Here is a 14,545-nt window from a genome sequence, read left to right on the forward strand (position 1 = left end):
ATTACTTGGACCCGAAATGAAGTAGATCCTTCTCACCTCGGCACCAAGGAAGTTACAGCCATTCCTCTGGCTGACAGCAATTTGTAGACATGGGTCTTTGCAGTTGGACATTTTCGAGGTTGCTAAGGAACAAATGCTTTGATTAGAAAGGTCTCCAAAAGCAGCATCAGTTTGTCATATCACTTTAAATCATTTATTTTATCCCACAAAGACAGCTGTGACCAATGGGATATGGGGTAGAGAGAAGCTAAACACTCATTTCTTGAGAAATGGAGAAAATGTCAACTTCTAAGCAGTGGCCGTCACCAGCGCCCCACGTGTGAAACTAGAACCACGCACTGCTCATCCGTGATCATTATGATTTGCAAGTAGGTGACTCATAGTCCCTAGGTACTTAATAAAATGGTTGTTATCTTCCTGGCCCTGCCCTAAGCATTATCTCATGTCATCCTTATAACCTCCCTGAATGTTAGGTGTGATTATTCCCTGGTATGAAAACCAAGAAGAAGGTAAAAGTAGATTTGCCCAACATCAAAGAACAGTAAGTGACAGAGTCAGAATTCAAACCCAGGTTTGTCTGATGGCAAAGCCTTTGTGTTTAAGATTATAGAGTCTTTTGTTTTCAGTGATCACATTTCAGGTGGAAAAACTAGCGATTCTGACGACGGGAAAGGCACATTAGGAGATTCCTGGAGTTTCATTCTGTGAAGTTCGTAAAAGGGGTTATAGTTGATGTCTGTAACCCATAAAAACCTTTTTATGGGAGGGAAAGTGGAGAGATTGCTTAATCCTACAGTGGTGGTTTTCATCGGCTAAAACCTACACTTTGAATGTTCTCTGGAAGTCAGCATGCAAGTGACTTTTCTATGCAGTGATTTTGCAAGAGTTCACAAGATTAGTCCAGTTCTACTGGGGTTTTATCGATTTTCTTGTCAACAAGTAAGAAACACTGGTGTCCTCTTTGCCTTCTCCTTCATCATCTCTGTCCAGCCCATGGTCAAGCCCTGTCACCTCTTCCTTAGATATGTTCCTCCAAAGTTGTCCTCCCCTTCTCATTCACTGTCCTTATCAAACCCTTTTCACCTCAGCCCTGGGTTTCTGCAATCACTTCCTAATTGGTCCTCCTACTTTCATTTTTTCTCCCTTTAGAATATCTCATATCCTTCCTACAAACTAATTCCTTAAAACATCCCTTTCATCACATCAGTCACTGCTCAAGAGTCTTCAATAGCTCCCACTTGCCTGCTACAGCATTTCACCTATTATTTAGAACAGGCCTCTCTTGGGTCCCATTTGACCTCCCCATCCCCTTATCCTGGTAGGCTTAGTTGACCACTCTGTCTCTCATTAATCACTTCCATTTCTGAACCTGGTTTCCACTGAAACAAAGTTAAACTTTAATTGCTGGTTTATCCAAGGCTGGGCACTATAAGGGCATGAACATAAACACCAAGCCAATCTATGTCTAAATTTTTGCTTGGCCACTTAGGAGCTGTGTGACTTTGGAAAAGTTGCTTGACTTCTCTGAGCCTCGGCTTTCTTATCTGTAAAATATGGATGTAAATAACACCAAGATAGGTACCAAATCAGGGTTTCTGCAAGAATTGAATAAAATGATAATAACGATCATGACGGCTAACATGTATTTTGTGTTTGCTGGGTGCCAGGCACTGTCTAAATATTATCTGAATCCTCACAACAACCCCATAACATAGACACTCTTATTTTCAGTTTGCCAATGGGAAAACCAAGGCACAGACAGGAGAAGCTAGTAAGCACCTCATTCAGGATTCTCTCAGGCTCCGTAGCCCTCATCATAGCCCTTCTGCTGTGCCATTTCTCCTAGTAAATGATCAATAAAATGGTAGCTGGTAACATGGGTTCATAATTCCTTATCTGAAACTCTCAGGAAAGTTTCAATTACATTTTGGAATTCAGAATTTGGAGGATTATGGAAAAGTTATACTTTGCATATCCTCTGTATTACATAATGCAGAGGGGGACTGGAGCAACAGCGTATACCACTCCCCCCACCACACACAGACACACACACACACACACACACACACACACACACGATGCACACATACAAACAAAAAGAAAAAAACTTTGGGTTAAAGCTCTTTGGATTTCAGGACAACAGATAAGAGATTGTGGCCTAGAGTAATAAAAGTATTAATAGTAGCAATAATTATAAAGCATAATAAATAATGACTGTTATTATTGTTACACATTTTGCGGCTCTTGTTTTCCTGGATAAGTTCATAGCAAAATGTGCTACAAAAAAGGTCTTTCTCCATTAACAAATGGGTGGGGGGGAAGGTACCAGGTATGGGACCACATCCACACCTTGTCTCATGCATGGTACTCTCTCTCCTTTTCCCAGTATGACTTCATGGAACGTCTGGACGGGAAGGAGAAGTGGAGTGTGGTTGAGTCTCCCAGGGAACGCCGGAGCATACAGACCTTGGTTCAGAATGAAGCCGTGTTTGTGCAGTACCTGGATGTGGGCCTGTGGCATCTGGCCTTCTACAATGATGGAAAAGACAAAGAGATGGTTTCCTTCAATACTGTTGTCCTAGGTAGGTGTGGGGTCTCTGAGATGGTACGCCATGAAGGGAAGATGGAAATGTTCTGGGCTTCTCTGCAGAAGACACATCTTCTAAGGTAGTTTCTACTACAGATGACAACCAACCAGGATCCTTTGTTTAGGCCTTATAGTGTCACCCACCTGAAACTAGCTCTGATTAAATGGAAATGCTGCTTAAACCATGAAAAATTCACCAAGGATGAAATTGAGGTTAAGAGTTTGGGTCAGACTGCCTGGGTTGAGTCCTGACCACACTACCTAAGCAAATCACTTGACTTTGATAAGCCTCAGTTTCCTCATAGTAAAATAGGAACTAACGTGAATGCCCACCTCATAGGGCCATTGTGGGGATTAAATAAAACAAATATATAAATCTCTAAGCATATAGTAGAGAAACTACTGGCGATTCACATCAGCTCAGAATTTTTCTTAAAAATTAAGGGAACCTCAAAATATTAATAAAAAGTGATTTTTAAAAAAACTTTAAATCAGAGAAATTATATAGACATTTAAAAATCATGTTTTTATTCTTGAGTAGGTAAATCTCAAAGTGTTTTAATTAAGTACTTATCATTTTGGCATAGGGTAGCCCTGCTTTCTATTAGCTATCAAGAGAAAAGCGAAGTTTCAACCAAAATGTCCTTATACATGCAATACAAAGCTCTAAAAGGGTCATTCACTTGAGGAAGATTTCATAAAGTTTTTCTACAACAAACCCTAAGTATGTTAACAAGCAAAGAAGCTGCAGATATTTTCATTAAAGTTATGTTATTGGGATTTTTAATCTTCTCCTGACAATAATAATTGATCCTGGGTAGAACCTCTGTGAATCAGGGAAGATTATTAGACCCATTTCACAGAAGAATAAATTGAGATTCAGAAAGCTGAATCTCTCAAAGACCCAGGTTGTGGAAACAGTGGAAATGGCATGGGCTTCTGGGTCTTGTCCACTGCCTTTGTACAACACCATGTGTCCCAAAAACTTTTAGTTGTAGATCTCAAGATTCACTGGGGAAGCCCCCACAGGGTGGCTTCTTGAAGAAAGACCTGGTAGCTCCAGCATTAAATCCAAGATTTTCTTCCCCACATCTTAACTGGGCAATTCACTTATCTCTCTGAGCCTCAGTTTCATCAGCTGTGAAAAGATAATGACCACATCCAGGAAGTAGAGGGTGATGTGGGTATCATGACAAATAAAACGTGTGTGGCACGTGTTGGTGGTCACTAAGTGACATCCGATTATTTCTTTTTCCTTAGGAATATGTCTAGTATCGCTGTTTTTCTATTGATTACATTTTAAGAACTTTTCTATTGGTCCCATGGATTTTCCTGAGGGGCTCCCTGACTCTTCAAAGAGCTATGTAATCCAACCTGAAATTCAGGTGGCAATTCTTCATCAGTGGCCACAACTTCAGAAAGGTGTAAAATCATATAGAGTTTTGGTACTGACCATGGGATTCAAGTCAATCCTTATTCCTTCTGCTAAGCAAAGACTGACCCTATCAAGGCTGGCCAAATGGTCCAAAGCAGGAGTTGGCTCCACTGTAGCCCATGGGCCTAATCTGGCCCACTGCCTGTTTTTATGAATAAAGTTTTATTGGAGCAGCCCCATACATCTGTTTACATATTGTCTATGGCAGCTTTCCCACTGTCATGGCAGAGTTGAGTCATTGCAGCAGAGACCATATGGCCCACAAAGCCTAAATCCTTACTCTCTGTCCCTTTACAGACAAAGTTTGCCAACCCCTACTCTAAAGTCATGTCATAAACTTTGTATAATGAAAGTCAGTGGAGAAGCGTTCCACAGAGGGAAAATACCCAGAATTAGGTTAGGTACCAACGGGGAAGAAAAGTAATAGGGTAGAGACTAGCTCACAAAAGGAAAAAACTAGAAACAAATTTGGAACCAGCTTGAGATGTTGAGATTTTTAAAAATCTTTAGTTTAAGAACATGATGAGAAACGACTTCCTTTGTGTCACTCTGTGTTTGAACTCAAGAGGCTTGACACGTACGTGACAGCACACACCCTGCACAGCAGCTGGCTCAGCTGGGGTCTACAAGAATTCAGAGAAGTGGTTCATAACAACAAGAACAGCTATGCATTTATAGAGCATCAACGGTATGCTAGCCCCAGTATTATGCCTTCGTGTCTCTTGCTTCCTCAACCCATGGAGTAGCCACATGAGGTAGCACTATCACAATTCTCTGCATTTTCCAACTGAGGAAGCCAAGACTAAACGTAGTTAGAAAACTTGCCCAAGGTCACACACAGCCAGGAAAAGGTGAAATCAGGATTCATACTTTCCAGAGCCTGTGCTTTTAACCACTGGATTTCTTTGGATTCTAGCCAACTAAATCCTTTTCCCTCTAAACTTAGCACATTTTCTGGGGTTCGGATTATTTCCCAACAACTCCTGTCCTCCTTTTCCTTTATCCACATGGACACAGGCATTGTGGTAGTGAAATTCCCTTCCCCCAGGCCATCACTCACCCTGGCCTGTTGGAGCTGGGAATAGCAATTCTCCCAAGAGGATCTCTCTTGTCTGGACTGTAGCTCAAAGAGAAAGTCAAAGGTAATTGGCCTAATAGTTGGGCAGACATCTTGATGGAGCAATGATAGTAATTGGCCTGAAATGCAGGGAAAAGAACAGTGTTTTATTTGGTTCAGAGGTTCTCCCATACATACCTATCATCAGAACATTCTCCATCAAGAGCAGCCAGGAGTGCTGTAAAGCCCCGTGATGTGAAACAGAAGGAAAATGTTAGACAGGTGTCTACCAGCGATCACACTAAATATACCTTTGACTCAGGGAAGTCTTTTGATGTGTTTTGGAGAGAAGCAGCCTGCTTTCAGAAACGAGTTTCTTCTCGAGACAACAGAGCAGCTCTCTGGAAGCACGATGCCAGCCTCCACTTGGATAAAATCCCATTTCCTGGGCTTGATCTCACATCTGGAGGCCACTTCTTCCTCAAGAAAATGTAAACAAAAAGGAAAACTGATAATATCTTAAAAATAATATTTAACTGAGTGCTGGAGAAAGGGGATTGAAATGTGAGCTCCTTTATATTTTAGCTTTGCCACATCATTGTTTTTCCCTCAGAAACTGTGAAAATACTTTAAATATGAGTTGTTGGGAAAGTTAAATGAAAAATACTCTTTATTACAATTTTTGTTTATTTTGGATTCTCCTACCCTCCCACACATGCACACACACAGACACACATACACATAGACATACACATACACACAGGCACACACACACATAAGCACACTTCAACAACTATTTACCAAGGACCTATTGTATACCAAGCATTGAGAATACCTCGATGAACAGTTCAGATCGAGAGCTTGGTGAGAGAAGATAGATTTATATAAGAATTACAGGAGCAAAGAGGAAGTGGTACAAAGCCCAGATTGAGGAAAGTGAGGAAAACACCCAGGAGCTGAGACACAATGATAAATACCTCAAGTGAAGCCCTCCAGCCAAGCAAAGAGACTGTGCAAAGATCTCGGGCCTTTTCCATGGGACTGTGGTGGCAAAGAGCTTCCTGGACCTTTGCTGCTTGATCGCCAAAGATGTAAGTTTTGAGAACAGGGAGCCTTGACCTCAAGAATGTCAATTTCCACCAAACCATCCCCAGACCCAGATGCTCAGTGAGAAGCAATCTCTACCTAGCTGTAGGAATGACTTCAAAAAATGCAAGCTGGAGAATGATGTTCCTCTGTTTAAATGTTTCATTTGTACCCAGAAGTTCCAGAATAGAACCCAAGTCATCCACATGTTCTACAGCAGGGGTCCTCAACCCTAGGGCCGCAGATCAGTATTCACCATAATGTCAAATCAGTGGAAGCCCTCAGCTTGTTTTCCTGCAGCTAGATGATCCCATCTGGGGGTCATGGGGGACAGTAATAGATCATCAGGCATTAGATTCTCATAAGGAGCATGCAACCCAGATCCCTCCATGTGCAGATCACAATGAGGTCTGTGGCCCATTAGGAACTGGGCCGCAGAGCAAGAGATGAGCAGTAGGTGAGCAAGTGAAGCTTTATCTTTATTTACAGTTGCTCTTCATTGCTTGCATTACTGACTGAGCTCCGCCCCCTGTCAGATCAGCAGCAGCATTAGATTATCATAGGAGGGCAAACCCTATTGTGAACTGTGCATGCGAGGGATCTAGGTTGTATGCTCCTTGTGAGAATCTAACGCCTGATGATCTGTCACTGTCTCCCATCACCCCTAGATGGGACCATCTAGTTGCAGAAAAACAAGCTCAGGGCTCCCACTGATTTGACATTATGGTGAGTTGTATAGTTATTTCATTATATATTACAATGTAATAATAATAGAAATAAAATGCACAGTAAATGTGTGTGCTTGAATCATTCCGAAACCATCCCCAAGCCCCAGTCTGTAGAACAATTGTCTTCCATGGAACCAGTCCCTGGTGGCAAAAAGGTTGGGGACCGCTGGTCTACATGTCCCTGGATGATCCATCTCTCTGCCTGGATCTCTCCAAACTCAACTAATGTCACGCTCTCCCTTGTTTGCTACCCTGCATCCACATTGGATTCAGTTCCTCTCTTTCCCACCCCAAAGCCTTTGCATAAGCTATTCCTCTGACCTGGAAAACCCTTCCCTCAGCTCTTTGCTTGCTGGTTTCAGCTTATCCTTCAGAGTCACCTGCATAGAGTAGAGAGGCCCTCCCTGAACATTCTCTTTAAGTAGCTTCCTTTCGTTACTCCATCTCAGTATCTTATTCTGTTCAAAGCACTTATTGTAATTTTTGCTTATTTAATTTGTTTGGTTTTTTAGCTTGTATTCTCTATTATTGTGCAAAGCTTTATGAGGGCTTTGCATATGAGGGGACTATATCTGTCTTTGTCACCATGGTATCTCCAATGCCTTGTTATATAGTGTTTTGCATATAATAAGTGCTCAGTTAGTAGACTGAATCATATGTAAGAATGTGACAGATCTGAGATCTTACCCTAATTGCAAGCTAACATGTTAGCCTGACACAGTTTCATGGATGCCATCAGAAGACATGAGACTCATGGGTCAGAGACAAGGGACTTTATTACTCAGAGCAATGCAATATCCAGAGTGTCAGCACATGTTCTGTTCCCCAAGCCCCAGTTGCCTCAGAGTAACACCTCAGGGCCTCCCTCAGGTCGGGTGATGCCAGTACATATGTCATGGGTTGCACTGCAGGAGAAAAATCCTGAGCTTACTGAACCCGGGTCTCTTAGAATGGGAAGTAAGCTTGCTTATTCTTTGTTCCAGAGGGAGATATTGTCTTTACTATACTGGGTAATAAGTCAACCTGCCCTTTACTCAGGAGAGAGACACTATCGCTGTCTCCCAAGGCTGTTCCCAATACAGACAGCCTTGAAGAGATAGTTCAGAACTAAGGCAGTCAATGCCTGTGCTCTCAAGACATTCAGAAACATGACAGACCCAGGGAGAATGATCTCCCAGCACCGTGTGAAATTGTAGATTTGCTGATCTACAAAAGCACCTAACGCTTTTTGAATGAGTGATGAATTCAAAAAATAAATGAATAAATGAAACAAATAGGTAGCCACCTGGATGCTTCTCAGCCGACATTTACACAGCCAACCTCAAGGAGTTTCAGTCTGAAATGTTAATTGTTGTTACACATTAAGGAAAGTGGCTTGATGGGGCCTATGGTCTTTTGTCTGATTTTGAAAAAGCAAATATACTCGTTGAGTTTTCCACAGAGTGCCAGAAACCAACCACAGTGTAGTTCTGGAAGATGAGAGCTGAGAAAGGAAACACTGTAGAAAGAAAACAAAACTGTGTGATTCGAAGTTTCGATCCAGAGTGGGAGTAAATGGGAAATCAGGTTTAAAGGCAACACATCCTTTATCACTCTCAGGTACCTCCATTAGGAACAATTAGACTTCACAGCCTTTCATACCATGTCACCAGGTCAAAGTCCCCAACTCTCCAAGGGTGATATAACATCACATTTTGAGAATAGTGGCTTATACTTTCCTTTTCATCTTAGTAATTTGGAACCTGAAAGTCTAAATGTATTTTGTTTTAAGACAAAAATTAGGATTATGGTAATAATTTTTAAAGAATATGACTATTTCTGTGCAGACCCAAATCAACATTAAATAGTTCCAAAATCATTCCTTTGAAGGTATTACTTGAGAGTACACATAGAAAGGTAAATCACAAGATAAGACGGTGATGCAGGTTACAGCCAAATGTGAACTAATTCATTTTCATGAAAAATAACATCCTTAAAAGCTAAGCATAAAAGGACATTTGTATAACCGCAAACCTCCTATTTAAAGAATTCCAAAATCCTGCCTAATTTAAGCAGTCTATGCATTTGGGTTTTTCTTTTATTAGAATTCCTTAAAGCAAGGAATATTTTTACTCTACAAATCTGAGGTTAGGAATAACTACTCCTATTTTGAAGAACCACTGTCTATACCTAAGGCTAAAAACTGATACCCTGCACATCAGACCAAATCTTAACTGAGTGGGATGATGAAGGTTGGGGGGTGGTTGTGGGTACAGTGTTTAAAAACTTGTCAACATTTAAACGTGGGAGCTTTCATAGTTTTTAAATCCAGACTGACAGTTTATTTTTTCTATTGTTTTGTTTTGTTTGTTTTGTTTTTGAAATTGAGTCTCGCTCTGTCACCCAGGCTGGAGTGCAATGGCGCCATCTCAGCTCACTGCAACCTCTGCCTCCTGGGTTCAAGCTATTTTCCTGCCTCAGCCTCCCAAGTAACTGGGATTACAGGCATGCATCACCATGTCCAGCTAATTGTGTGTGTGCGTGTGTGTGTGTCTGTGTGTATTTTTAGTAGTGATGGGTTTTTACCATGTTGGCCAGGCTAGTCTCAGACTCCTGACCTCATGTGATCCACTTGCCTCAGCCTCCCAAAGTGCTGGGATTACAGCTGTGAGCCACTATGATTGATGAGACTGGTAGTTTATTCTTAAAAAGTGAAAGTTACAGCACTACTAGCCCTGCATTCCTGCCTGGGGCCATCACCTGGAGAGCACTGTTCAAGCTGTCCCAGTCCCCACCACTCCCTATTCTCTTCCTTCACTCATTCATATTGCTGACCGATCCCCTATTACAGGCATCTGAGATTACTACCACTGGTCTTTAAAAGTGGCAAGTTACTGATGGTTAAATTACTGCACCAGTAGACAAAGGAAAAGGTAATCACTACATTTATCTCTTTTTCAGATTCAGTGCAGGACTGTCCACGTAACTGCCATGGGAATGGTGAATGTGTGTCCGGGGTGTGTCACTGTTTCCCAGGATTTCTAGGAGCAGACTGTGCTAAAGGTATGTGCCGCCACTTCCCTGCTATGGTTGGAAAACAGACCCTCCCTAGGCTTCTCTGAGTGGGTAACAGAAGGGACATCCAAGTAGCCTTACCATCAAATCCCCCGAGACATCTTGCAAGCCCATGCATGCCAGAAGGCATAAGCCTTTGTAAAGAGTAGGCTTTGATTTATGACCATTGGCCAACGTACCTATAGGAGCAGGGCAGTTATCCTTGGCACTGAGGTGTGCTGAGAAGAAAGATGTGCTAAAAATGAGATGGTCGGATTTCCTGTAAAAGCAGAAGTGAATTACCATCACTCCTTTCTTATAATCATTAACTCCTATGTAATGGAAGATTAAGCATCTCAGGGTTAGTAAATTTCATTCATTCTGGCCAGCTACACTCTTAATCTAGGAAGCGCTATTTATCTTGGTGGAATCGGTTTTAAATTGTATTATTAATTTATCTACACTGCTGTGCACAGAATAGCTGAAGCCCTGAGATTCTTGGGGGAAAGGTAATATAAGAAAGAAAATGCTTCTCACAAGAAGAGAGAATTTAGAGGCTGCACACCTTGCTTGCAAGAGACCTTCAGTGTGACCTTCAAATGGCTCTATCAGAGGCAGGTATAGTGAAGAGCAGAGCGTCTCACACTTACCCACAGGCTCACACACAGACACAGACACAGATACACAGACACATAGACACACAAGTGTATATGTCTAAATACAAGTAGGAAATTGAAACAAAACTCACAAAATGATATTTTACTCCATGTTTCTTTTCTATTTCATTTTTTATTTTATTTTATTTTTTTGAGATAGAGTCTCACTGTCGCCCAAACTGGAATGCAGCGGCACGATCTTGGCTCACTGCAATCTCCCTGTCCTGGTTTCAAGCAATTATCCTACCTCAGCCTCCCAAGTAGCTGGAATTACAGGCATGTGCCATCACACCCGGCTAATTTTTGTATTTTTAGTAAAGACACGGTTTCACTATGTTGGCCAGGCTGGTCTCGAACTCCTGACCTCAAGTCATCCGCCCACCTTATCCTCCCAAAGTGCTAGGGTTACAGGCATGAGCCACTGTGCCCGGCCTCGTTTTTTTTTAATACCAGTTATTACCCATTACACTGATTTTCCACCCACCAATAGGCCATATCACAGTTTGAAAAATAGTGAAGGGGCAGTTGAGTGCACTTGCTGCAGAGTCAGGCAATCCTGAGTTCCAATCCCAGCTCTGCCATTGGGTATCTGACATTAAGTGACTGATTTAACATTTCTGAACCTTGGTTTCCTCATCTGGAAAAGTGGGGAGTTACATCCTAGGTTTATTGTGAGGATAGTGTAAGATAACACACACAAAGCTCTTAGCAGGGCACAATAAGGCCTCAAAGGGCTTGACTTTCTTATTTAATTATGCATATGATTTTATTTATTTCTATGTTTAACTAATCTTCCCGTTATTTTCATGTGTGCTTTATTAAAAGACCTTCCTGCCTTGACTTTCTGCAAGAGAATCATTAATAAAGCTGCTCTGTAAATACTAAATAGTGCCTCTCCTTTCCCACCCTTGCCACAATTGCTCTGAAAAATACTATTTCAAATAGTCTCAATATTTCAAAGATGTGAGGGTTCCAGGCTTACGAATGCTGATAAGTGAAGGGGGCTTTCTGTACTTAAAGTTCTGGGTCTGATGGCACGTGCGTGAGACTTAATTCCTAAATGACACCGCTTACAGGCATCTCTTCTGTCACACAGTATGGTGAAAGCTTCGATAAACTTAAAAAGAAGGCAAGGTTTGTAGTTCTCCTTGAAGAGGTCCTTCACATCCCTTGTAAGTTGGATTCCTAGGTATTTTATTCTCTTTGTAGCAATTGTGAATGGGAGTTCACTCATGATTTGGCTCTCTGTTTGTCTATTGTTGGTATATAGGAATGCTTGTGATTTTTGCACATTGATTTTGTATCCTGAGACTTTGCTGAAGTTGCTTATCAGGTTAAGGAGATTTTGGGCTGAGACGATGGGGTTTTCCAAATATACAATCACATCATCTGCAAACCACAATGAGATACCATCTCATGCCAGTTAGAATGGTGATCATTAAAAAGTCAGGAAACAACAGATGCTGGAGAGGATCTGGAGAAATAGGAATGCCTTTACACTGTTGGTGGGAGTATAAATTAGTTCAACCATTGTGGAAGATAGTGTGGCGATTCCTCAAGGATCTAGAACCAGAAATACCATTTGCCCCAGCAATCCCATTACTGGGTATATACCCAAAGGATTATAAATCATTCTACTATAAAGACATATGCACACGTATGTTTATTGCAGCAGTATTCACAATAGCAAAGACTTGGAACCAACCCAAATGCCCATCAATGATAGACTGGATAAAGTAAATGTGGCACATATACACCACGAAATACTATGCAGCCATAAAAAAGGATGAGTTCATATCCTTTGCAGGGACATGGATGAAGCTGGAAACCATCATTCTCAACAAACTAACACAGGAACAGAAAACCAAACACTGCATGTTCTCACTCATAAGTGAGAGTTGAACAATGAGAACACATGGACACAGGGAGGGGAACATCACACAGTGAGGCCTGTCAGGGGGTTGGGGGCTAGGGGAGAGATAGCATTAGGAGAAATACCTAATGTAGATGATGGGTTGATGGGTGCAGCAAACTATTATGGGTGCAGCAAACCAGATGACAGGTTGATGGGTGCAGCAAACCATATGTATACCTATGTAACAAACCTGCACATTCTGCACATGTATTCCAAAACTTCAAGTATAATTAAAAAAAAAAAAAAAAAAGACAAGATGCCGCCCGACAGCTCTCAGGGCTCTGTGTCAGGCCAGAAGCCACCCGACAGCTCTCTGGGCTGTGCCAGGCTTAGTGCACTCTGTCAGTGGCAGGGGGCACATCAGCAAAGTGAACAGTGGAGACTGGACCTCCTCCTAGCGCCTCCCTCAGGCTCTGAGGGTCACTGATGGAGCAAGGAGAACAGAGAACAGCTTTTCCTAGCGGAGGCTTTAAAGGAAGGAAAATCTCAGTGTCATTTGAATGGCTTTCCTTGCGTAATCTAATTTTCCTGGGAGTGAAGACATTAATGAGAAGAAGGACAGAGTCGGCCTTTTATATGTGGCTGCAAATGGGCTGAACCCTCAGCCGCACGGCCTGTGAGCTGTAAATGTATATTAACACTGACACACATCGATGTATTATTAATCCTAAAAACCATGTGTGCTCCGACTGCACATCCAGTGACTGGCCTTTTAAACCTAAGTACCCCGGCCGTTTAAGAACCCTTTGCTCTAAATCCATTTGCAGATGAGCGTCCATTCTGCATTATGGATCTGTAATGGGGTGTCCATTTAGCTGCTTAAAAGGACTCTCGGTGTGTGTTTTGCATTCACCACCTGCAGTGTGGCAGGGCGCACACTGCAAGTGTGCATTAGCCATGGTATATAATTGATCCTTGTGAAACAAATATTGAGTGGATGTTAAGAGTAGTTATTCCTCCATACTCAGTCGCTGCTCCTGAAATCGGGCTTTGAACTTGTTTACTTTAATTTAGCTGTTGCTCACAGTGGACAAAATTGAAGTGTTTAAAGAATAAAATTGCTTTTCCCCGATTTCTCCATTTATTCTGGGTGAAGTTGGTTGAAGAGTGTTAGGAGTAGGATTCTACCTTTTAGCCCTATAGATGTTTTTCCCTTAGTATTTTTTAAATGGCCACAGTTTAAGCTACTTCATTGTTAACAGAGTGAAATTTCCCCTCATTCTAAAGCCTTCTTTCCCAGTCTTTGATCTTTCATGTACCACCTTTATTATTTCTGGCAATTTCATGGGACAGAAGTATTATTAATTACTTAACATATTTCTTCAAGTCAATTCATTATAGTTCCATAGTTTTTTTGTTTGTGTGTGTGTGTGTGTGTGTGTGTGTGTGTGTGTGTGTGTGTTTTGTTGTTGTTTTTTTGAGACAGAATTTTGCTTTTGTTGCCCAGGCTGGAGTGTAATGGTGCAATCTCGGCTCACCGCAACCTCCGCCTCCTGGGTTCAAGTGATTCACCTGCCTCAGCCTCCTGAGTAGCTGGGATTACAGGCATGTGCCACCATGAATGGCTAATTTTGTATGTTTAGTAAAGATGGGGTTTCTCCATGTTGGTCAGGCTGGTCTTGAACTCCCGACCTCAGGTGATCCACCCGCCTCAGCCTCCCAAAGTGCTGGGATTACAGGCGTGAGCCACCTCGCCCAGCGATAAATTTATTTTAAAAAGAACAATGTCAAAACCAGAAAATTGAAAAAGGAAAAACTATAGGAAATGTTAGCACCCCCATTAACCCCATCTAGAGAGTAATATTTTCACTTTGATTAGCATCCAAGCCAAGTCAGCTTCTTACACACTTATTTCACATCAAGAATGCCAAAAGTGGACTTGAGCACACATAAGCCTGGCGTCTAGAGAGACTCAAGCCTTGAACACCTCAACTCATAACTATTGGCTCCTAAAATAACAAAATTCCTTGACCACACCTGTGGGATGAAATGAGAAACAAGTAAACACAAGCACATAGGTTTAACTGTACCAGGTTCAAGTGCAAAAA

General features: G+C 41.8%; 1 protein-coding gene across 20 annotated transcripts in view; it reads left to right on the plus strand.

Moving 5' to 3' along the window:
- Positions 1-14,545, plus strand: part of TENM2 (teneurin transmembrane protein 2) — a 3,953,434-nt gene that overhangs the window by 3,778,805 nt on the left and 160,084 nt on the right. For all 20 annotated transcript variants that reach the window (XM_054685270.2, XM_054685273.2, XM_054685274.2 and 17 more), the window contains 2 exons: positions 2,387-2,582; positions 9,834-9,935. In XM_054685270.2, coding sequence (XP_054541245.1) covers positions 2,387-2,582; positions 9,834-9,935 — 298 coding nt within the window. The remainder of the gene's footprint in view (positions 1-2,386; positions 2,583-9,833; positions 9,936-14,545) is intronic.

The sequence above is a fragment of the Pan troglodytes genome, chromosome 4 (genome assembly GCF_028858775.2).
Source record: "Pan troglodytes isolate AG18354 chromosome 4, NHGRI_mPanTro3-v2.0_pri, whole genome shotgun sequence".
NCBI lineage: Eukaryota > Metazoa > Chordata > Mammalia > Primates > Hominidae > Pan > Pan troglodytes.